The sequence below is a fragment of the Procambarus clarkii genome, unplaced genomic scaffold (assembly GCF_040958095.1).
Source record: "Procambarus clarkii isolate CNS0578487 unplaced genomic scaffold, FALCON_Pclarkii_2.0 HiC_scaffold_107, whole genome shotgun sequence".
Lineage (NCBI taxonomy): Eukaryota > Metazoa > Arthropoda > Malacostraca > Decapoda > Cambaridae > Procambarus > Procambarus clarkii.
This window is the reverse complement of record NW_027189140.1, coordinates 653,314-678,666: the sequence shown is the minus strand read 5'-3', so window position 1 is coordinate 678,666 and position 25,353 is coordinate 653,314. Positions and strand designations below refer to the sequence as shown.

At 51.4% G+C, this 25,353-nt stretch overlaps 1 protein-coding gene across 1 annotated transcript in view; it reads left to right on the top strand.

Annotated features, from left to right (window-relative positions):
- LOC138360313 (origin recognition complex subunit 3-like) overlaps positions 1-25,353 on the top strand; it is a 174,876-nt gene that overhangs the window by 21,981 nt on the left and 127,542 nt on the right. The window contains exons 3-4 of the mRNA XM_069320232.1: positions 1,303-1,568; positions 1,717-1,855. Of these exons, the coding sequence (XP_069176333.1) occupies positions 1,303-1,568; positions 1,717-1,855 (405 nt within the window). The remainder of the gene's footprint in view (positions 1-1,302; positions 1,569-1,716; positions 1,856-25,353) is intronic.

Genomic DNA, 25,353 nt, shown 5'->3' with positions numbered 1-25,353 from the left:
TTATCTTCTCCTCAATTTGTGGTAGCCCCTTCGGTTCAGGTTTCTGCTCTTTGGTACTGGTGGTAGGTTTGTACGTTTGCAGCCTTTCTCTGTCCTTCTGGCGACGGTCGAGACGGTTGCTTTCCAGAGGGGTCCTTGGGTTATTGATGCTTGATTGGTTCGGCCGGGGGTGCCTCCTGTGTTGTCCGGTTGCGCTTTTTTGCCGTTACCTGCGTACCGTGTCTGGGGATGCGCTTTGGGTTGATCCAGTTCCCCTCGTTCCCTGTTTCATAGCTCGGGTCTTCCATGTCGTCCGCAGAGTTTTTAAGTCTTCCAGCCTGCGGTCTAGCCTTGCGCCCGTGCTGTTCGGACGTTTGCAGCTTTCGCTACATTGTTGGTGACGTCTAGGGCTCATTTCGGGCGCAAGGGTTTGAGGGTCACATAGGTTCTTGGCCGCTCGTTCTGTATGCGCGTGTCTACTCCTGTGTGTTCTTGTTGCCTTGGGTTGCAGGTTGCAGCCTGTTGTCTCGGCTTCGCGTTGCGGAGTTTGTGGCGGCCGCCTCCTGGGTCAGCCCTTTCTTTTCCTTCTCTTTGGGTATGAAGCTCCAGGGAGCCGTAGGGGCTCCCCACAGAAAACCAGCGTTGAATGTAATGAAACGCCATTTTCTGGGTAAGCCCCGGAGGTTTCCTGGCAACCCTCCCTCCCACTGGTTGGCATTTTTTTCGAGTTGGTTGAAGCTTAGCTTCCGAACTGATGCTAGGCAATGGCGCGGTGAGGTCCGGGGCTCCCCCCTCCCCCTCTGGGGACGGAGAGGGTTGTGCGGACGATCGGCGCGGCAGTAAAGTGTGATGTTTGCTTGTTTCCTTGGGATTGTAGGGAGTTTCTACCTCTCTGTTCGGTTTTTTGTTTTAGTTTCTTACCATGTGGGGTTTGTTTTGTTATGCCTACCTTTCTGGGTGCCTAACCCCGGTCGATGGCAGATAAGGAAAACCCCAACCACAAAGGGCTTTTCCAGGGGGTTTTCCATTGTTCCCTGAAACCTCTCTGAAGGGGCCAGGTTCTGGCACTGGTCCCTGGTAGGTCTGAACTCCTTAGCTAATGTCCCGATCTAATATAACATACATTAGCCCGATTAGCTCCAGGGAGCCTCCGGGGCTCACCCAGAAAATGGTGTTTCATTACATTCAACACTGGTTTTATTCCTTTTATATTCCCTGCAGCTACACAAATAACTGTCATCAGGGTATATTTAAACAGTTTTCTCTTTTTTTTGCTTTTTCATTGATTTAATAACATAATGAATCTTTTACCACTAATTTCAGGATTTACAAAGCAGTATTCATGCCAAAGTATTTGAAGACTTGGTGAAATTTGTTAGAAATTCTGGCGAGGAGAGTTGCACCATAAATGCTTCAACTAGAGGTGGTAAATCAGTGGAAGGCCAGAGAGATATACCTACAGCATGCTTAGTAACGGGTGTAAACATGCCAGACCACGATGCAGTGTTTAGCAGTTTAGTTGGCCTTCTGGTTGAAGGGGTTACACCACACATTGCACAGCTTCGAAGTAGAGAATGCACCACTCTTAGGTGAGGATGGTCCATTTCTGTTCGTGTAGGTCTTTCAGTTTGTGAGACACTAAAAGAGTAATTAAGTTATGAGTTGTTATAAATCGCTATCGCTTAAGCTTAATTTATTTAACTCGGGGAAAGTGAAGACATGTTTTGGCTATTACAGAGGTGCCATTCATAAGATGATCACACAGCTGATGGGTCAGAATGACTTGGTAGATCTTGATTTTGAAGATGAAATGATGAAAGTACCATCCATTAAGAGGACTCAGGTTAATATGGCTGTATTAACTTCATGGTATCAGGTAAGATAATAGTTATTACTACTCATCTTGTTAAGTAATTTTCTTTTGTACAATTCCCAATATTCGTATATACTGTATTGGGCATCTTCGTAGTTTTCTGGGGGGAGCCCTGTCGGCTCCCCGGAGCTATCCCAGGCTGATATGCTAATGTCAGACTTTGGCATCAGTCATGTGTATGGAGTTCTTAGGCCTACCGGGGACCACGGCGAGAACCGGACCCCCTCAGAGAGGCAAGGGGAGCAATGGCCTATAGAAGCCCCCGTGTAGTTGGAAGCATTCTATGTCTGCCATCGACCGGAACAGGCACCCAGAAAGGTAAGCGCCCCAAAACAAACCCCTATTCTGGTTAAAATTGCTACCTAAAACCGAACTAGTGGATAGAACTCCCCAACCGAAAACAAGCAAACTAGTGTGACGTCACACACTGCCGCGCCGCTGTCTGCGCAGCTTCCCCCTCCCCGGGAGGGGGAAGGGGGAGCCCCAGACCCCCCGCGCCGGCTACCCACACCTCAGTTCTTGAGGCTGATGCTATAGGCGATGTTCGTGTGCTCTGGCGCCGGTGTCGCTACTGCACTGTGCTTTGCGTGTGGTGTTAGTTTTGTGGGTGCGAGAGCCAGGAGTTATCTTCAGTACTCGGGCTGCATGCGCCTAGGGCTGCCTTCCCTAGGTGCCCTGTAAGTACTGCCCTTGGGGCTTGGGGCCACCTTCCACAGGCTCCTCGGGGTCTGCCTCTGCTGGTCCGTTTTACCTTTCGGTTTTTCGGCCGCCTGTTGGGCTCTTGGGTGTTCTGTTCTCCCTTGTTACCGGCAGGTAAGAGGCAGTTTGCACTGGTAGGGGCGCAGGGTGCTGCTCAGCTTGTATTTCCCGACATCGCGGCCGGCTCTGTTCCTTGGGGTTCGCTGTCCTCTTGCGGGGTTTGTTTTTCTTTTTGTTTTTGCCTGGTGGGGGGTTCTGTCATTTTATTCAGTTTGTTTTTGCCCTTCCACTGTTCTCCTCGGTGGCGCCCCCTGCTAGGTCCCCGTGAGTGTACACGTCCCTGGGGTTCAGCTTTAGAAGTTTGCTTGGTAGTTTTGGGCGCCGGTTTGCAGCACCCTGCCTGGGACTACCTGAGCGCGAGTCCTCTTAAAGTAAACGCTCAGGACCCTGGGAATCCCCTAGGGGGCGCGTGGGTCCGATGGATGTGACCCCGGAGTCCCCACTCGCTGTGTGCGAGTTTGAGGGTTGCTCGGTCCCCTTGTCTCAGGGTGACCCTCATTGTTTTTGCCTCTGCCACGCTGCCTGTTGGGTCGGTGATACTTTCGACCCTGAGTCCTGTGAGTGTTGCTGCTTGCTTGTGACTCAATTTACCCAATCCTTTGATGATTCTATTCGGGTACGGGCAGCACGTGCGTTGCAGTCTAGGTTTCGTCTGTTGCAACGCGCTCGGTTGGTTGCTTCCCCGGATGCCCCGGGGCTGCCCCGCTTTGCTTTTCGAGACCCGGACTTGGGGGTGGGGGTCGCTTCGATCCTGGTTCAGTCCGCACCTCCTCGTCCTTCCCCTTCTGTTCGTTCTGGTCCCCCGTCCCTGCTTCCGGCCCCGAAGCGTCTGAGGGTTTCGGGGTCGGAGCAGGGGTTACTTGATCTCGAGACTCGGGCAGCTTCGGGGGTTGCCCCTTCCGGGGGGGCGGCAGAGGCATTCGAGTCTTGTCTCCCGGCCGAAGCTTCAGGGTCTGACCAGTGGGCCCCCCTTCCTCCAGCTTTTCCGGCTGCTCCGTCCTTGTCTTGTGGGGTCGGGGCTTGGGGAGAGGACTCGGCCTCGGGTCCTGTGGTGACGGACCTCGAGGCTGGGGAGGGGCTGACTTGGGGGCCTTGGGCCCCGCTGGACCCCGCCTGGGTTTTTCTTCCCACTGAGCGGGGCTTATTGTTACAAGGAGTGGGGTTTTCTTTTCCCCCCTCTGCGTACGAGTTGGATTTGGTGTCGGCCCCTCCCCGGGTTCGGTTCCGTGTTCCCCCGGGTACGTCGGTTCCGTCCTTCCGGAGGTTTTCGGCTTATCGCATCCAACCTGGTGTGGTGCGAGCGGCCTTTGCAGCTTACCTCCTGTGTGACCCGGATTATGCCTCGGAAATGGATCCGTCCACGTTCAGGTTTGGGACTTCGTTCCCTTTCTGGCTCCGTTACGAGGTTCCGGTGTCGTCCTGGCTAGCAGACTGCCCCTTGTTTGGTCTGGATTCCTGGCATTCCTTCTGTCGTTCCCGCACGCTGGAGTGGCGGGAAGCTTCCACGGTGCTTCAGGTTTTCCTGGGGGGTGAACTTGAGTACCTGAATGAGTGCTTGTTTGCCCCTGCCCTTCCCCGCGATGTGGGCGTTATTCAGCTCCATGTGCAGGTTCCCTCCCTTTCGGCGGCGCTCGTGGCGGAGGACTTGCGCGCCCGGGGCCTTTTGTGTTCGGCCTTGCGGTTCTTTTCCCTCCTGGAGCTGTCTTCGGATTGGCTCGTGGAGGATGTGGGGACGCTTGGGTCCGTCCCGGGGTCCGGCACCTTGTCCTCGGCTGCGCGTTCGTCGGCTGCCTTGTTGAAGCTGTTCACGCCGATTTTGCGGGATGCGGTTTCCCTGTTCTATGCTTCCCGTCTCGCGTGTCGGCAGGCGGTGCTGGGTTCCTCCGTGGAATCTGCTTGGGCTCTGGCTCTTAGGCGTTCTTCACCTTTTTGTCCTCTCCTGTTTGGGGAGTCGGCCGTGGCGCAGTTTATTCAGGCTGCGTCGGCGGCTTGTCGTCCGATGTCGGACTTGTTAGTTTTCCGGGGGGCCCGGGGTGGGTCTTCCCGGAAAGGTCGTGCTAGGGCTCGGGGTTCCTCTCGTCGTGGTAGGCCTCTGGTGTCAGGTTTGGGGTTGGCTCCTCCTGCGGACCCTCCCTCGTCTGGTCGGCGCGGTGTTCGCGCTGTGCGGGGTTCTGGGTCTCGTAAGGGTCGCCGGCCCTTTCGCGGTTTGCCCCCTTGACGGGGCGATGGGGGGGCGGCTTGCGCTGTTCGCCTGCGCCTGGTCCCACGATTCGTGGGCCTTTCGGGTCGTGTCTCGCGGCCTGCGGTGGCGTTGGGTGGCCCCTCCCCCCTTTGGAGGGTCGGGGCTGGCAGGGCAGGCTTCTTCCCCTGCGCTCTGTCGAGTCGTCTTGGAGTGGGTACGCTTGGGCGTCGTCGAAACGACGTCGTCCCTCCGATGGGTTTCCCGTCTGTTTCCGGTTCCGAAACGGGACTGCACGGACCTGCGGTTCATTCTGGACTTGTCCCGTCTGAACCCCTGGGTTCATTGCCCCTCCTTTCGGATGACTACGCTGTCTCAGGTTCGGCTCCTCTTGGAGCCGGGAGCTTGGATGGTGTCCCTGGACCTCCGGGACGCTTATTGGCATGTCCCGATTCATCCGCGGTTCAGGGACTGGCTCGGTTTTGTAGTGGGGCGTCTGAGTTACCGCTTTCGTTGTCTCCCGTTCGGGTTGAACCTGGCACCTTGCGTGTTCACACGCCTTACACGGGTTGTGGTGGCTCGTTTGCGTCTCCTAGGTGTTCGGGTGTTGGCCTACCTCGACGACTGGCTGGTTTGGGCTCCCAGCCAGTCAGCTTGCTTGCTAGCCAGGGATTTGGTTCTTTCCCAGCTCGCCGGGTTCGGGTTCTTGGTGAACTGGAGGAAGTCCCATCTGGTTCCCTCTCAGGTTCGGACTTGGCTGGGTCTCGTGTGGGACTCTCGAACCGCCTCTTTGTCTCTCCCTCCGGAGTCTCTCCTGCGGCTGCGGTCCCGCCTTCGTCTGTTTCTGGAGGGCCCTCGGGTCACCCGGCGGTTGCTCGAGGGGCTGTGCGGGAGCCTGAACTTCGCGATGGTGGTATACCCGCCGGGTCGGGTTTGGCTTCGACGGCTGTTCTGGTTCCTTCGGGGTTCCCCCTTCCGCCTCTCTCGCGATCGCAGAGTTTGACCCCCGGGGGCCTTGTGTCGGTTGCTGCGTCACCGGCTTCCTCTTCGGGTTTTTCGGGGTTCAGTGCCTTGGCGCCTACCCGAGCCCTCGCTCGATGTGTACACGGATGCGTCGTCTCTCGGCTGGGGTTTTGTGACCAGTGCTCACCAGGCCGGCCAGGGGCGTTGGGATCCGTCCTTCCGTCGAGCTCACAGTACGGTGCGGGAGTTCGCGGCGGTGTGGTTTGCTCTGGGGAGGATTCGGGTGGCCCGCGGATCGACGATTCGGCTCCATTCGGACTGCTCTCCGGTGGTTCATTGCCTGAACCGCGGGGGTTCGATGCGGTCCTTGTCTCTTTGGGGTTGGTCGCTTCGGGTGACTCGTCTGCTGAGTTCTCGGGGTTTGGCTCTCCTGGCGGTTCACGTACGGGGCGTGTCCAACGTCTTGGCCGACGCCCTGTCTCGCTTCGTTCCCCTCTCCACGGAGTGGACGGTCGACGACGAGTCCTTCCGTTGGCTTTGCCAGATGTTCGGGCGCCCCGAAGTGGACCTCTTCGCGTCGGCGTGGTCGCGGCGTCTTCCCGTTTATGCGGCGCCCTTCCCCGATTGCGAGGCCGTCGGGGTCGATGCCTTTCGGCTAGACTGGTCGAGGTGGGGGTTCCTGTACCTCTTTCCCCCGGTTTGGCTGTTGCTCCAGGTCCTGACTCGCTTAGAGACTTACCGGGGGAGAGTTGTCCTTCTGGCCCCTTGGTGGCCGGCGCAGCCTTGGTTTCAGGCGCTGGTTGCTCGGTGTCCGAACCCGAGGGTTTTCCCGCGGCTCCGCCTCTTTCAGCAGATCGGGCCGGTACGTCACGTAGCTGGTTCGATCTTCTCCTCGAGTATTCGCGTATGGTTTTTTTGACTCGAGTCTATCATCATCTCTATGGTGATCAGGTGGCCTCCTTGTTGGTGTCCCACCTGAGGGCTTCTTCTCGGCGGCAGTATGAAGTTTCCTGGCGGTCCTTCCGTTTCTTTTGGCGTCTTCGTCGTGTTAGCTCCTTGTCTGTTCGGGTGGTCTTGTCCTTCCTCTCGTGGTTGTTTCAGGACAGTCATCTTATGCCTAACACTGTCACTTCGTATCGTGCGGCGCTGGCGGAGCTGCTTCAGCTTGCTTTCGGTATCGATGTTACGTCTGCGCCGTTTCGCAAGCTGTCTCGTGCATTGTTTCACCTCCGGCCTGCTCATGCGTCGCCTGAGCCGTCCTGGTCTTTGGACAGAGTGCTCGCTTTCCTTTCATCTCCTCGTTTCGTTGTGGCCCCTTCGGTCCAGGATTGTTTTTCCAAGGCACTTTTCTTGTTGGCTTTGGCCTCTGGGGGTCGGGTAGGGGAGCTTCATGCTCTCCTCCGGCGCAGGGGTTTCTGCTCTTTTGGTCGTGGTGGTTGTTTTGTTCGTTTGCAGCCGTCTCCTTTTCTGGCGAAGAATGAGACTGCTGCGTTCCGGAGGGGTCCATGGGTGGTTGATGCTTGGTTGGTCAGGCCGGGGGTGCATCATGTTTTGTGTCCGGTTGCGGCGCTTCGCCGTTATTTGTGCGCCACAGCTTCTGTGTCCGGGGACGCGCTGTGGGTTGATCCGGTTTCCCTTCTTCCCTGTTCGCGGGTTCGGGTCTCTCAGGTCGTCCGCAGGGTTATTAGGTCCAGCCAGCCTGCGGTCTATCCCCGTGCCCATGACGTTCGTAAGTTCGCGGCTCTTGCTGCCGTCTTTGGGAATATGTCTTGGTCTGATATTCGGGCGCGGGGATTTTGGCGGTCGAACAGGGTCCTGGCTGCTCGTTACCTTGTGAATGTCCCTAGGCCTCGTCGGGCCTGTGTTGCTTTGGGTCGGCGGTTGCAGCCAGTTGTCTCGGCTTCGAGTTGAGGGGTGAGCGACGACCGCCTCCCGGGTAAGTCCCTCTTTTTCTGTCTGTGGGTAGTTAGCTCCGGGGAGCCGACGGGGCTCCCCCCAGAAAACCAGCGTTGAAGGTAATGAGATGCAATTTTCTGCATGAGACCTGGAGGCTCCCCGGCATCCCTCCCTCCCTCCGGTCGGCGGTTTTTCGCGTTTTTGACATCCAGCCTCAAGAACTGAGGTGTGGGTAGCCGGCGCGGGGGGTCTGGGGCTCCCCCTTCCCCCTCCCGGGGAGGGGGGAGCTGCGCAGACAGCGGCGCGGCAGTGTGTGACGTCACACTAGTTTGCTTGTTTTCGGTTGGGGAGTTCTATCCACTAGTTCGGTTTTAGGTAGCAATTTTAACCAGAATAGGGGTTTGTTTTGGGGCGCTTACCTTTCTGGGTGCCTGTTCCGGTTGATGGCAGACATAGAATGCTTCCAACTACACGGGGGCTTCTATAGGCCATTGCTCCCCTTGCCTCTCTGAGGGGGCCCGGTTCTGGCCGTGGTCCCCGGTAGGCCTAAGAACTCCATACACATGACTGATGCCAAAGTCTGACATTAGCATATCAGCCTGGAATAGCTCCGGGGAGCCTCCGGGACTCACCCAGAAAATGGCGTTTCATTACATTCAACGCTGGTTTTTTTTAGAATAAAATGTATATTATTTCTTGGAGAGCGCCTTTGTGGCTCTCTAATGCTACAGTCACTGAGATAGCGAACGTCCCCTACACAGTTACTTCAGTCTTAGGAGTTCTGTTGGCCTACCAGGAACCCCGAGCCCGAACCTATTGGGCTCCGCCCCATGGGTATTATGGTTGGTTCCCAGGGTTGGGGGGAGCCTGAGGAGGGGCCATGGGTACCCTTCTACCCTTCCATTATAACATCAAGCAGTGATGACTTCTCTGGGGAACACTCTCTGGCACGTTTTTTCTGCATACCACTAGGACCTGCTTGTGGCTCACTGCTTGTTTTTCTCACTAAAAACCTGTCTAGTGACACTTGTTTTTCCCTACTTTGTAACACTTGTCTGAAGTGAGACATCACATTGTCATTAAAAAGGTTAACACAACGGCCTACTACAGCTTGCTCTGGGTGAATTAATAACTTTTCAACATTCTCAAGTGTTTGTGCTCTTTGTTTCATGATTGTTGATATGCCTTTTGCCACTTTAGCATTCATAATGTCCTTTTTCTTAGCAATTACAGTGCATATCGTTGACATAGATTTATTGTACTTCCTAGCTAGTTCAACAACCCATGTACCATTTAAGGGTTTACGAATGGTCTCTCTTGTTTTTCCTCTATGGTCATTCGCACGTGTTTTCTTGGCTTGAACCTTACCACAGGCTTTCTTGGGACCCATGGCAAGATATATAATAATAACTTTTATGTTTAAATACCCCAAAATCCGAAAAGCTTTGAAATTCTTTTTGAATAATTCAGGCACAATTGTCACTAGGCGGGAGGCACTGGTAAACTGAGGTGCGGTCACCATGCCACCACGCGGTGGCACGGTGTGGTGCGCGATTGGTTAAGGTGGGGCTTTCTATACTTCTTTCTCCCGGTCCAGCTCTTGCTCCGAGTCCTGGCAAAATCGGAATCCAACAGGGGAATGGATTTCTGGCTTCTTGGTGACCAGCTCAGCCTTGTTTTCAGGCACTGCTTGTTCGGTGTCCAAACCCGGCTGTTTACCTGAGGCTCTGCCTTTTTTAGAGGGCTCCTGTGGAGTACCTTGTTGATTCTGCCTTCTCCAGTCTTCATGTTTGGAGTGTGTGATACATGTTTATCGCCATTTTTATGGTTACCTTACCTTGAGGTGCTTCTGGGGCTTAGCGTCCCCTGCGGCCTGGTCGTCGACCAGGCCTCCTGGTTGCTGGACTGATCAACCAGGCTGTTGGACGCGGCTGATCGCAGCCTGATGTATGAGTCACAGCCTGGTTGATCAGGTATCTTTTGGAGGTGCTTATCCAGTTCTCTCTTGAACACTGTGAGGGGTTTGCCAGTTATGCCCCTTATGTGTAGCGGAAGTGTGTTTAACAGTCTCGGGCCTCTGATGTTGATAGTTCTCTCTCAGAGTACCTGTTGCACCTCTTTTTTTCAACGGGGATATCCTGCACATCCTGCCACGTCTTCTGGTCTCATGTGATGTTATTTCTGTGTGCAGGTTTGGGACCAGCCCCTCTAATATTTTCCACGTGTAAATTATTATGTATCTCTCCCGCCTGCGCTCAAGGGAGTACAGATTTAGGCTCTTTAGTCGGTCCCAATAGTTTAGATGTTTTACTGAGTGGATTCTAGCAGTAAAGGATCTCTGCACGCTCTCCAGGTCAGCAATTTCTCCAGCTTTGAAAGGGGCTGGAGAAATAGTACTCCACTCTATATACTGTGCAGCAGTACTCCACTCTAGAGAGCACAAGCATTTTGAAAAGTATCATCATCAGTATAGCATCTCTAGTGTGAAAAGTTCTTGTTATCCAACATGGTGTGGTGGATAGTGGTGATCAGGTGGCTGGTTTGTTGGTGCCCACCTTCGGTCTTCCTCTTGGCGACAGTATGAAGTCTCCTTGTGTTCTTTTCTCCATTTCCTCTCCCTTTGTCGTTCCTCTTCAATGTTTGTTTCAGTTGTTCTGTTTTCCTTTCTTGTTTTTTCTTGATTGGCATCTTACGTTGAATATTCTCGCCTCGTATCGTGCACTGGTGGCAGAGCCGCTTCAGCTTGCGGGATTGAGACTTCATTACTTTCAACGCTGTGTTTTGGTCATCAAAATGCTAAAGTGTTTAAGTACACTTAAATGATCACCATCAAGTCAGCTGAGTGGTGATTGATATTGTAAAATGTATAAGAGAAAAATAAAGCAATATTTTAGGTTGAAAACTGTTACACAGATGGAATGGGTAAGGTTGTTCATAGTGAACTTGTAGCAGAGTGGATAGTGTGTAATTGAGATGTGTTAGATCATCAAACTTTGACTTTTCCCAAAATTATGGATTCAGTTTTGAGAACACATCATGGAAAAGATGAGGAAGAGGTTCAGAATTCACTGGGGAAAGCATCTGTGGAAGCAGGGATAGCTCGTAATAGTCAGTTTGCTTTATTTTCTTTTTAAGAAAGTATCAGACAGCTAGTCTTCTGTTACCCCCAATCCCCTCTCCCAGCCCATTTTTATTTATTGTTGATATTAGGGGCCAGAAATATAGCTTTGTGTCGAGTCAAATGGATAGTGACTAACCTTACACTCTTTTGTCTATTACATCTTCTGCTCCCAAATTTGCTTATGTTTATTGAACTTGTCTGTTGCTTCGATATTGTTTTTTCAGAAGCCAATAATTATTGTCATGTAGGTCTATGTAAAACAGTCAGACTTCTTTTTTATTATATTAGTTGTAGTCTACATATATTTTATTTTACTTTTATTTATTTGATTTACTGTACTGTGTTTGTTGGAGTGCATTCTTTCCATCAATATAATCTTCCAGTCATACAAGGGGTGGGGGGAGGGGTTGTGTTCCAAGAACCACAGAAATATCCGCAGACAACCCGTTCTCGCAAATTCGTAAAGTCAATATTGACTTATTAACTACGTGCATAGGTGATATACTAAACATAATACTAAACATAACCTATACCTATTATAGGTTAGGTAATAATTGTAATTACGAAGCAATAAGATGCTTATCTTAACACTTTCGCGCTCTCGGCGCTCAAAAAACCAGCGTTGAATGTAATGAAACGCCATTTTCTGGGTGAGCCCCGGAGGCTCCCTGGAGCTTATCGGGCTAATGTGTGTTATGTTAGACCGGGACATTAGCTAAGGAGTTCAGACCTACCAGGGACCAGCGCCAGAACCTGGCCCCTTCAGAGAGGTTTCAGGGAGCAATGGCCCTGGAAAACCCCATATGGTTGGGGGTTTTCCTTATCTGCCATCGACCGGGGTTAGGCACCCAGAAAGGTAGGCTTAACAAAACAAACCCCACATGGTAAGAAACTACAACAAAAACCGAACAGAGAGGTAGAAAACTCCCTACAATCCCAAGGAAACAAGCAAACAAGCAAACATCACACTTTACTGCCGCGCCGATCGTCCGCGCAGCCCTCCCCACCCCGGGAGGGGGAGGGGGGAGCCCCGGACCTACCGCACCGGCTGCCAAGCTCCAGTTCGGAAGCTAAGCGTCAACCAACGCGAAAAAACCGCCGACCGGTGGGAGGGAGGGTTTCCAGGGAGCCTCCGGGGCTCACCCAGAAAATGGCGTTTCATTACATTCAACGCTGGTTTTCTGTGGGGAGCCCCTACGGCTCCCTGGAGCTTCATACCCAAAGAGAAGGAAAAGAAAGGGCTAACCCGGGAGGCGGCCGCCACAAACTCTGCAACGCAAAGCCAAGACAACCGGACGCAAACCTGCGACCCAAGGCAACAAGAACGCCCAAGAACAGACGCACACATGGATGGGCGGCCAAAAACCTGTGCGACCCACAATTCCCTGCGCCCGAAATGAGCCCGAGACGTCACCAACACAGCAGCAATTGCTGCAAACGTCTGAACAGCACGGGCGCAAAGACAGACCGCAGTAAGAAGGAAAACACTGCGGACGACCCGGGAGACCCGAGCCCTGAAAACAGGGAACGAAGGAACCGGATCAACCACAGCGCATCCCCAGGCACGGTACGCCGGCAACAGCAAAAAGCACAACTGGACAACACAGGACGCACCCCCTGGCCAAACCAAACAAGTACCAATACCCCAAGAACCTCCAGAAAGCAGCCGTCTCGACCGTCGCCAGGACAGAGAAAGGCTGCACACCAATAAAGCTACCACCAGTACCAAAGAGGAGGAAACTGAAACCGAAGGGGCTACCACAAACTGAGGGGAAGAGAAGAAGGCACCCTGAACAAGGACCAGGATGGCTCAGGCGACTCATGAGCAGGCCGGAGGGGAAACAAAACGCGAGAAGACGTAATAAACGTCATACAGTCTCCAAGACGAAGCTCGCAGGTGGGACACCGTCAACAAAGCCACCTGAACACCATAGAGATGGCGATACCTGCGTCAAAATACCAGACGCGAAGAGCCAAAGAGAAGGCCGAACCAGTCACGGACAGGACCGATTCGGCCTGCTGAAAGAGGCGAAGCCTCAGGAAAAACGCCCCGGGTACGGACACCTATCAAGCAGCGTCTGAAAAGAAGGCCGGGCCGGCCACAGTGGAACCATAAGGACTGTTCTCGTGGGAATGGGCTGCAACGGAGCCAGAACCCGAAGCAACAGCTGGACCGGGAGAAGAGGTACAGGTACCCCCCACCTCGACCAGGCCTGCCGAAAGCCTCCACCGTGAAGTCCTCGCAGGTGGGAAGGGCGCCACAAAGCGGGCGACGCCTAGACCACGCCGACCCGAAGACATCCATGGCCAGGAGTCCATAAGCCCAACAGAGCCAACAAAACGAATCGGCGACGACTGGCCAACCCACGAAGAGGAATGAACCGAGACAGCTGTCCACCAGGACGCAGGACACCCCGGACACAAACCACACGGTTAACCAAACCCCCTGTGGTTCCGGCAAGAACCACCAGAGAACAGTCCAAACAGAGCTGAATGGTAGAGTACCTAGTGACCCAAACCCTTCGAAGCGCAAACCAGACAGCCATGAACACCTGAACCGGGCTGTGAGCCCGACGGACAGACAGACTCCATCAACCTCGGCCGACCTGGTGAGCACTGGTCACAAAGCCCCAGCCGAGAGACGACCCGTCCGTGAACACATCGAGCGAAGGCTCGGGGAGCCGCCAAGGCACGGAACCCCGAAAACCCCAAAGAGGAAGCTGGTGACGCAGCACCAACACCAGATCCCCAGAGGAACCCAAGGAATGCAAGAGGCGGAAGTGGAGTCTCCGTAGGAACCAACCGACGCCGGAGCCAAACCCGACTCCGCGGGCAGACAAGCACGCCGAAGTGCAAATTCCCGCACAACCGCCCAAGCAACCGCTGAGCAACCCGGGACCCCCTCCTGAACAGCCAAAGGCGGGACCACAGCCACAGTAACACTTCTGGAGGGAAGACAATGAGGGGCCCAAGAGCCTGAAACAAGGCCCAGGTCCGAACCCGGGACGGAAACAGAAGGTAAAACCTCCAGATCACCAGGAAACCAAACCCAGCGATCTGGAAAGAACCATCCCCTGGCGAGCAGACAAGCGGACTGACTGGGAGCCCACTCCAGCCAGTCGTCGAGGTAGGCCAGACACCGAATCTCAGACGCAGACAGGGCACTAAGATCCGGTAAAGATGCAAAGAGTATACAAAGTGCCCTTCACAAAATAGGGAATGCAATAAAAACAGCAAACCTGAAGCCCCACCACCAAAGCATTGTATGACAATCATATGAAGACATATGACATATGACAATCATTATATGACAATATGACAATTATAATCAAAGCATTATATGACAAAGAGTGCTGGGAAGACGGGACACCACGAGAGTAGCTCACATCCTGTAACTACACTTAGGTAAGTACACACAGGTAATTACCAACCGTGCTAGCCCCAGAAAAACCGGAGAGGAACGTGCCAAGAAGTGACCTGGAGGTCCAGGTCCACCATCCATGCACCCGGCCCTAACAGAATCCGAACAGGAGACAACAGTCCTCCGAGCAGGGCAGAGGATCCAGGGCGCAGACGGAAGTAGTCCAGAAGAACTGCAGACTGGAAAAGCTCATGACTGCAAAGAGCAGACGGGAAAAGCTCATGACTGCAAAGAGCAGACGGGAAGCCCAGAAGGATGGGGCGGATCGACCACGCCCCACGCACCCACGAAGAGGAGACGACGAAGCGCAGGGAAGAAGCCCACCCCGCCAGCTCTGAACCCCCCCCCCAAGGGGGAGAAGCCGTCCTCCGACGCCAGCAGAGGCCGGAAGACAACCCAAAGCGCCCACCAACAGCGGGACCAAGCGAGAGGCAACAGAGCAAGCTGCTCCCCCAGCGCCCAGTCAACAGAGAAGGGAACAGAACCCCTTCAGAAAGAAAAAGTACACTACCGAAGTCATGAGGAGAGACTACGGGAATGAAACCACACTTCGCTGGAAGAGGAAGTGAGGGGAGACCTGATCACCACATACAAGATACCCAAGGGAATCGACAGGGTTGAGAAGGACAGGATATGTAACACAAGGGGCACACGCACTAGGGGACACAGGTGGAAACTGAGTACCCAAAAGAGCCACAGATAGAATTAGTTTTTTTTTTTTTTTTTTTTTTTTTTTTTTTTTTTTTTTTTTTTTTTTTTTTTTTTTTTTGAGTGTCAGAATGGGAACGGGAAAGCACTAAGAAGTAATGTGGCGACTCTTCACACAAGTAACGAGGCTGACCCCTATACAATGTCACATGTAGACATGACAGAGCCCAAGAGGCACAGGAACCGATACACATCTGAGCTCAGCATTCCACTTCACCTGATCTTTCAGGCATCCCTGTGTACAGGAATCGTAGCAGACGGGTGGAAACAGGCTAACATAGTTCCAATCTACAAAAGTGGCTGCAGGGAAGACCCCCTCAATTATAGACCTGTATCATTGACAAGTGTAATAGTGAAAGTATTGGAAAAACTAATCAAAACTAAATGGGTAGAACACCTAGAGAGAAATGATATAATATCAGACAGACAGTATGGTTTTCGATCTGGAAGATCCTGTGTATCGAATTTACTCAGTTTCTATGATCGAGCCACAGAGATACTACAGGAAAGAGATGGTTGGGTTGACTGCATCTATCTGGACCTAAAAAAGGCTTTCGACAGAGTTCCACATAAGAGGTTGTTCTGGAAACTGGAAAATATTGGAGGGGTGACAGGTAAGCTTCTATCATGGATGAAAAATTTTCTGACTGATAGAAAAATGAGGGCAGTAATCAGAGGCAATGTATCAGAATGGAGAAATGTCACAAGTGGAGTACCACAGGGTTCAGTTCTTGCACCAGTGATGTTTATTGTGTACATAAATGATCTACCAGTTGGTATACAGAATTATATGAACATGTTTGCTGATGATGCTAAGATAATAGGAAGGATAAGAAATTTAGATGACTGTCATGCCCTTCAAGAAGACCTGGACAAAATAAGTATATGGAGCACCACTTGGCAAATGGAATTTAATGTTAATAAATGTCATGTTATGGAATGTGGAATAGGAGAACATAGACCCCACACAACCTATATATTATGTGAGAAATCTTTAAAGAATTCTGATAAAGAAAGAGATCTAGGAGTGGTTCTAGATAGAAAACTATCACCTGAGGACCACATAAAGAATATTGTGCAAGGAGCCTATGCTATGCTTTCTAACTTCAGAATTGCATTTAAATACATGGATGGCGATATACTAAAGAAATTGTTCATGACTTTTGTTAGGCCAAAGCTAGAATATGCAGCTGTTGTGTGGTGCCCATATCTTAAGAAGCACATCAACAAACTGGAAAAGGTGCAAAGACATGCTACTAAGTGGCTCCCAGAACTGAAGGGCAAGAGCTACGAGGAGAGGTTAGAAGCATTAAATATGCCAAAACTAGAAGACAGAAGAAAAAGAGGTGATATGATCACTACATACAAAATAGTTACAGGAATTGATAAAATCGACAGGGAAGACTTCCTGAGACCTGGAATTTCAAGAACAAGAGGTCATAGATTTAAACTAGCTAAACACAGATGCCGAAGAAATATAAGAAAATTCACCTTCGCAAATAGAGTGGTAGACGGTTGGAACAAGTTAAGTGAGAAGGTGGTGGAGGCCAAGACCGTCAGTAGTTTCAAAGCGTTATATGACAAAGAGTGCTGGGAAGACGGGACACCACGAGCGTAGCTCTCATCCTGTAACTACACTTAGGTAATTACACTTAGGTAATTACCTGTTGACGGACGGTTGAGAGGCAGGACCAAGGAGCCAGAGCTCAACCCCCACAAGCACAACTAGGTGAGGACATATATTGTAAAAACACAAGCCGCCGACTAGTGGCAAAGAGCACTACGCCGGCCAGGCAAAGAAGGCACAAAACCGTATCAAAAGGCCCACCTCGACAGCAAAACCACAAAGTCCCAGCACAACCACAACATGTGCCAAGACCCAAAAAGCTCAGTCTGCAAGCCAGGAAGACCCCGGAACCCCAAAAGGCAGAACCGGGTCACACGAGGAAACAAAGTCCCCTGAACCCACAAAAGGGGGCCCAAGAGGAAGAAACCTCCAGAACGAAACCAAGGAACCCAAAGGAACCCAGAATCGAACTAGGGGGAGCCCAAACCACCACATTTGCCGGCGGAGAACACCACTAAAAGGCAAAGCACAGACCCCAGCAGAACGTCCTGGGAAAACGGTCCCAAAAGACCGAAAACCGAGGGGCAAGGTGTGGGAGCAAGCATACCAGCCAGGGGCACTGAGCCTAAACCCAGAGGCTCAGACCCAAAATCAACACCCAAACGTTCCCAGAGGAACAGGCAACGGCAAGAAAACACCAGAAAAACAAAGAAACGACAACAGGAGAACAAAAACCCTGCAAATTTTTTGAAAACTCACCAGAGACGCTCGCTCGCACACCCAGACGCATGTAAACAAACCGCAACGCCGCCCTGGTGGCCACGCCGGGAAACCGGCAGACGAAAATGGCCGCCAGCAGGGGCTGTGACTGACGCTTAATACACAAAAACACGCCAGCAAATGTGGGAAGCTAGCAGACTGGAAGGGCGAAAAACGACGCCCAACAGCAGAAAAACCCCTGAAGGGGCAAAACCGCCCCAGAACTGCTAGTAGGCATCCCCCACAGCCCCGGGAACCAACAACAGAGGCCCCGGGGCAGAGCCGTCCTCCAAGCCCTCCGCCCTTAAAGAAAAGCAAGAGCCCATGGGAAAGGCAACAAGAAAGGGCCGCTGGTAAGACCCAGAAGCCTTGGCAGGAGGCACAGGCTCAAACCTCCGTCCCCAACCCGAACGGGGCATCCCCCGAAAACCGCCCGAGTCTCTGCCGCAACTGAACCCCGCCCCGACCCCGAAACCCGCAGACGGTCCGGAGCCGGGAACATGGAGAGAAAGGGGCGAGCAGCACCTAACCAAACGGGGCGGCCACGGGGCATTCGAGTGGGAAACCAACCTAGCATGTTGCAGCAACCTAACCTAGCTTGCAACACGGATGCCGCCTGTACTCTGAACAGTAATAACATCAGGAGAGTACTGGAGAACAAGCAGAGAATCACTCGCAAGACTCCGGGTCAAGGTGTCAGTGACCCAACAGGCAGCATGACGGAGGTAAAAATGGCGACTGTCACCCGGAGACAAGGGAACAGCAACCAACGATCCCGTACAAGACGGGTTGGAACCCGGAAGACACATTCAATGGTCCCCCGAGCCCAGACAGGGGTTTCCAGGGCCCGTAGGGTAACAACTACGGGAAGCCCGGGCAAGGTGTTGCTAACCGGTTAAGAAACCCAAACATAACAAGAGGGTAGATTATAGCACTGAAAACCCCTGAGACGTGTACAAGCACGGGGGCCTAGCAGAGGGCCGCCAAACACTACCAGTGGAACTATAACCACCTTAGGCAGACCCCCACCAGGCAAGAAAATGAAAAACAAAAGAAAAACCCCGCAAAAGTACACCGTCTCCAGAGGCAACAGAAACCGGCCGCCGCTTAGGTGGCAGGCTGCGCAACACCTTGACGCCCTAACCAGCACAATACCAATCCCTACCCAGGGCCAAACAAGGGCCCCAAGCCCCAGCTGGCCCCAAGGGCGAGGCAAATGCCGAGCAGCAAGAACCTCTACGGGAATGGTTCCCGAACGCCCCAGGGAAGATAACCCTGTAACGCAAGGGCAGTACTCACAGGGCGCTTAGGGAAGTCAGCCACTAAGCACATGCAGCCCCGGCACTGATGAAGTACTCCTGGCCACCGCACACCACAACACACGGCAGTGAACGCCACACAAGGCAAACACCGCCTAGGAAACTGAGGCCAGAGAAGCGTCAATCCCGGTTGACATTAGCGAACGAACTGGAGCTTGGCAGCCGGCGCGGTAGGTCCGGGGCTCCCCCCTCCCCCTCCCGGGGTGGGGAGGGCTGCGCGGACGATCGGCGCGGCAGTAAAGTGTGATGTTTGCTTGTTTGCTTGTTTCCTTGGGATTGTAGGGAGTTTTCTACCTCTCTGTTCGTTTTTTGTTGTAGTTTCTTACCATGTGGGGTTTGTTTTGTTACGCCTACCTTTCTGGGTGCCTAACCCCGGTCGATGGCAGATAAGGAAAACCCCCAACCATATGGGGTTTTCCAGGGCCATTGCTCCCTGAAACCTCTCTGAAGGGGCCAGGTTCTGGCGCTGGTCCCTGGTAGGTCTGAACTCCTTAGCTAATGTCCCGGTCTAACATAACACACATTAGCCCGATAAGCTCCAGGGAGCCGTAGGGGCTCCCCACAGAAAAAAACAATACCCCAGATGCTTTCGGCACTTCGCGCGCCTACGCGGTAAGACCGAAAAGTGTACACTCTTTTGACTGTCCTGACAATAATTGAAGGTGCACGTATTTAAATTTGGTATCACTGTGTTCGCAATGAAATTGTCTATAAGAGCATACCTATAAAATGCCGCCCAAGCATAAGGAGTATCAACACCAAATAAAAAAACTATGCAGATCACTCGCCGAGAGCGCCAAACAGCAACAAAATGTTTCCACTCTCTTAATGGTTGCGAAGCCTACAGTTGTCCTACATCGCTGATTTTGGTATCATTGGAATCGCAATAACATTCTCTACACGGACATATGCATATGAATGTTTAATATAGGTAATTGCCCACCCGCAAGAGTGTGTGAAGTGGAGAGTAGTTAGCCGCGAGCGCACTGGCGAAAACACGGGGGAAATCATGCTTGGAAAATTTATACGTTTCCTGACCCTACTTTTCTATGTACGTATTTCTTTTTATACCAATGTGTTCGCAATAAAATTTTCTATAAGATGAACTGTATAACATTTGTACAAAGCATGTGTAAGAGAAGCGCCAAATATAGAACCACGTCGCTCAGTATGCGTTCGCGGCAGAAACGAACGCATTGTTTTCGTTCGTTTGATGTTTGTCATGTTTATACTTGTTGAAACATTTTATAATTTGTATGACAGTGATCGCAGTAAAATTCCCTACACAGACATATACATAACACATACAAATGTTTCCCACGTGTTGGATATATCAACGGCTAAAGGGAACCCACTGCCACACGCTCGCCACACCCCCAAACATACTTTGTGTATTTTTTTTTTCTCATAGAAGTTTATGTGATATAATATTCATTCTGGTACCAAAACATTCGCAAATAAATTCCCTACAAAACAAAAGTATCCCCATCCATTTCGGTTAAAAAATGGAATTTATAGAAATATTTTTTCGATGGACGAGAAAACTCGGCTCTTATGCGGAATCGTAAGAGAAAACGGCGACGAGTTATCTCTAATCTAAAGCGCGAAAGTGTTAAGATACTAACAAGGTTAGGTAAGGTCTGTGTTTTCTATGAATCTTTTTAAGGGTATCTATTATGTTAAGTATGTCACCTATGCACATATTTAATAAGTCAATATTGACTTATTAAATTTGCGAGAACGGGTTGCCGCAGAAGAGGGCTGTTGGTCCCAAGCATTTTAGATAAAAGTGATGCCACTGTTTAACAATAGAACCATAGTATTTGAAGAGCAATTAGATTAATATGCATTTCGGTACACTTAAAAATTAGGACACTTATTTAATAGCTTCTTACTTTACAACAATTTCCAGGAGCTTACAAGTACAGCATTGCAAGATGATCTTCCTTCTAAGTTAAGAGGATCCCCACAAAAAGTAGCAGGATATACTTGCAAGGATGTAACGTCATGCAAAGCTATGGAATCCCCACGCAAGTCTATGGCATCGCCACGCAAGTCTATGGCATCGCCACGCAAGACTATGGCATCGCCACGCAAGTCTATGGCATCGCCACGCATGACTATGGCATCGCCACGCAAGACTGTAGCATCCCCACGCAAGATAATGGTATCCCCAAACAAGATTATCGCATCGCCTCGCAAGACCGTGGCAGTTCCATGCAAAATTATGGAATCTACTTGCAGAACTATGGAATCTCCGTCTAAACCTAAGAAATCTCCTGCAAAGAAGATGAAATTAAGCAATGAACCGTCTCCGCCAAAGAGAGGCCTTCGTCCACCTCTTGTAGTTATTTTAGAGGATGTGGAAAGTTTTCCTGCAAATATTCTTCCTGCAAATAGATGACCTCATCCTTATCTGTAGGTATGTATACTGTATGCCAGTAAGTATTGACTGCATGAGAGACCTTTCCTGAGCTTCCAGATTTGTAACCCTCCCTAAAGTAAGGTCCTGTGTCCTTTAACAGGAGTCTGCTACAGTCAGGCAGGATAAGATATTGACACTGATGCCACAGGAAAGTTTATAAATGGTCTCATCAAGGTTATTATAGCTTGTAGGGAGTTATGGGATAATACTCATTCCAGTCCAGAATGACTGACAGAGGTCACTTCATAAACAACTTGAGGCCCTTGGGAACTTTAACTTAGTATTATTGGTGCTCTTGCTGGTTACCAGTTGGTCAGCCTGGCACCATACCCTGAGCACCATGAGGCCCCACCACCATAATCACCTTTGGCTGCCCTGATGTAAGTCATCTCACTCACTTTCTAACTGTTGTCCCTTTTGCAGTTGGCAGGCCAGGACTGGGTTTTCAGTCAAGTTTCACATTTTTTCGGATGTCAGGGGACACCGCACCCGAGTGCCGGGGGGAAACTGCACCCGAGTGTCGGGGGGAAACCACACCCGAGTGTTGGGGAAACTGCACCCGAGTGTTGGGGAAACCACACCCGAGTGTCGGGAAAACCCGCACCCAAGTGTCAGAGGAAACAGCACCCGAGGGCTGGGAAAAAACCGTGCCCTAGTGTCGGGAAAACTGTACCAGAGTATCAGGAATTTTAGTGCGCACCAAACACTGCAATTTTGTAGTCAAGATGTCCATGGTATTGTATGTATAGTGCCCATTCTGCTGTTATTTTATAGAACAGTGTTTCCTCTTCTGATATCAACCTATTTAGTGCTTCAGGTCTGTGCCACAACCCCAGACCTTCCTCTATTTTGATAGTGGGGGTGGGGGCCGGTCTTGATCCTGGTTGGGTATTTTATTGCAGTGTCTTGAGGGTGTGTTCTAGGTTCTGGAGTGAGTATTATGTTTTCCACAGTTAGATACCCCGGATGTCCATGTGAGGTTCCCAGTTCCTCTTCATGATGCATTTCTGGCCTCCTGTTGGGGATTCCTCCAGATGTTTTTACCTTGATTCCCTAGCTGGGTACTCCAGTTGAGTCCTCCCGGAGGTCTTTCTAGGCTACTCAGGTGTGTTTCCTGTTTTTTCAGGTTTCTAGTCTGGACCTCTGGGGGATGGGTGCCTGGTTGTCGGGTGTACCCTTGGTGCCTATTTGAATTTAACATTTTCCCTTGTGTGTGTTTCTTGACTTTACCCATGGGTAATACTTTACTTTGGCTTTTCTAATGAGTGCTATGTCCTGCAGCAGTTCTCTGATTATCTTGAGCAAGAATTTTGTCATTATCAGGAGGGAAATTTTCCATTCTGAGTGGCTCCTTGATTACTTCCATTCCCACCCTGTTGGTCTCGGATTTCCAAAGCATTCTTCGGTGTCTCGAGATTTATGTGAAGACGCACTGGCTCTCAAACCTAGTAGTGGTGACTTTACTGCCAGCAGGTGGCAGTCGGGTAACAGCTACTTTTCTCATTAGTTAGCAGATCTATAAATGGTATTCTTATGTATCCAGTTATTATTGGGTGATGACTGTTTGGAGGTGCCATTAAGCTATTGAAGCTTAATGGCAACATCAGTATTCAAACAGACACAAAATGCAAATTATCATGATGATAACATCAGTTCTGTAGACAATTTTCATGTGATGAGCGTATTACCTTAACCCTTAGACCGCGCAATACATACATATATGATTTGACAAAAAATAATTTAACATAAGTTTTTAAAACTTGCACAAACACTTTCCAATTTTTTTTGCATAATCAAATAGGCAAATGTTCCAACTTTGTCTAAATGATCACAGCATAACTTGAAAAACAAGAGAATCAAAATTAATTTTAAAATTGAATATTGGAAACTTCAGATTTTCAATTCAGAATAAAAAATATGAACTATCACCAATTGTTCATTTAATGTTATTATTATCTCAAAATAGCATATGATCTTCATTTTCATCAAATTAGAGTATAGTTTTTCAGTATACAGTAGTTTACTGTAAAAAAAATCGTCAATAGGGCATTTGAAATATGCGGCACATTTTGACCAAAAAACCAGCGTTGAATGTAATGAAACGTCATTTTCTGGTCGAGTCCCGGAGGCTCCCCGAAGCTTACTAGGCTGATTTGCTAATATCAGACTTTGGCATAAGTCATGTGTATGGAGTTCTTATGGGCCTACCGAGGACCACGAGCCAGAACCTGGCCCCCTCTAGAGAGACAATGGGAGCAATGGCCTATAGAAACCCCCCGTGTAATTGGAAGCATTCTATGTCTGCCATCGACCGGGTTAGGCACCCAGAAAGGTAGGTGTCCCAAAACAAACTCCTATTCTGGTGAAAATTGCAACCAAAAGCCGAATGTGTGGATAGAACTCCCCAAACAAAAACGAGCAAACTAGTACGACGTCATTCGTCATCGCGTAGCTGTCTGCGCAGCCCCCCTCCCCGAGAGGGGGAAGGGGGAGCCCCAGACCTACCGCGCCGGCGATCCACACCCCAGGTCTGAGGCTGGATGTCAAAAACAAGCGAGAAACCGCCGACCGGAGGGAGGGAGGGATGCCGGGGAGCCTCTGGGACTCGGCCAGAAAATGCCGTTTCATTACATTCAACGCTGGTTTTCTGGGGGGAGTCCCTACGGCTCCCCAGAGCTAACTACCCACAGAGGAAAGAATAGGGACTTACCCGGGAGGCGGTTGCTGCTCACTCCTCAACCCGAAGTCGAGACAACTGGCTGCATCCGCCGACCCAAAGCGACACAGGCCCGACCAGGCCCAGGAACGTTTACAAGGTAACGAGCAGCCAGGACCCTGTTCGACCGCCAAAATCCCTGTGCCCAAATGTCAGCCCAGGACATATTGCCAAAGGCGGTGGCAAGAGCCGCAAACTTGCGGACATCATGGGCACAGGGATAGACCGCAGACTGGCTAGCCTTAATAACCCTGCAGACGACCTGGGAGACCCGCACCCTCGAACAGGGAAGAAGGGAAACTGGATCAACCCAAAGCGCATCCACGGACACAGAAGCTGTGGCGCGCAAATAACGGTGGAGAGCCGCAACCGGACACAGAACATGATGCACCTGCGGCCGTACCAACCAAGCATCCACAACCCAAGGGCCCCTCCTGAACGCAGCAGTCTCATTCTTCACCAGAAAAGAAGGAGAAGGCTGCAGACTTACAAAACGATCACCCCGACCGAAGGAGCAGAAACCTCTGTGCCGGAGGAGAGCATGAAGCTCACCCACCCAACCCCCAGAGGCCAATGCCAATAGGAAAAGAGCCTTCGAAAAACAATCCGGAACTGAGGGGGCCACAACAAAACGAGAAGAAGAAAGAAAAGAGAGCATCCTGTCCAAAGACCAGGACGGCTCAGGCGGCGCATGAGCAGGCCAGAGGTGAATCAACGCCCGAGACAGCTTGCGAAATGGCGCAGATGTGACATCAATACCGAAAGCAAGCTGAAGCGGCTCCGCCAGCAGCGCCCAATATGTGGCGACAGCGTTATGCATAAAAAGACGGTCCTGGAACAACCAAGAGAGAAAGGACAACACCACCTAACAGAAAGGGAAGTACAACATCGAAGACGTAAGAAGAACCGGAAGGACCGCCAGGTAACTTCATACTGCCGCCGAGACAAAGCCCGCAGGTGGGACACTAATAAGGAAGCCACCTGATCACCATAGAGATGATGATAAACTTGAGTAAAAAATACCATAAGTGAAGACTCGAGGAGAAGATCGAACCAGCCACATGAAGTATCGGGCCAATCTGTTGGAAGAGGCGGAGCCGCAGAAAAACCTCCGGATCTGGACACCGAGCAAGCAGCGCCTGAAACCACGGCTGGGCCGGCCACCAAGGGGCCAAGAGGACAACTCTCCCCTGGTAAGTCTCTGAGAGTCAGGACCTGGAGCAACAGCTGAACCGGGAGAAAGAGGTACAGGAACCCCCACCTCGACCAGTCCTGCTGAAAGGCGTCGACCCCGACGGCCTCGAAGTCGGGAAAGGGCGCCACATACAGGGGAAGGCACCGCGACCACGCCGACGCGAAGAGGTCCACCTCGGGGCGGCCGAACGTCTGGCAAAGCCAACGGAAAGAGTCGGCATTGACCATCCATTCCGTGGAGAGGGGAACGAAACGAGACAGGCCGTCGGCCAAGACGTTGGACACATCCCGCAAGTGAATTGCCAGGAGAGCCAAACCCCGAGAACTCAGCAGACGAGTCACCCGAAGCGACCACCTCCAAAGAGCCAAGGACCACATCGAACCCCCCCCCCCCCCCGGTTCAGACAATGAACCACCGGGAAGCAGTCCAAATGGAGCTGGATCGCCGACCCTCGGGCAACTCGAATCCTCCAA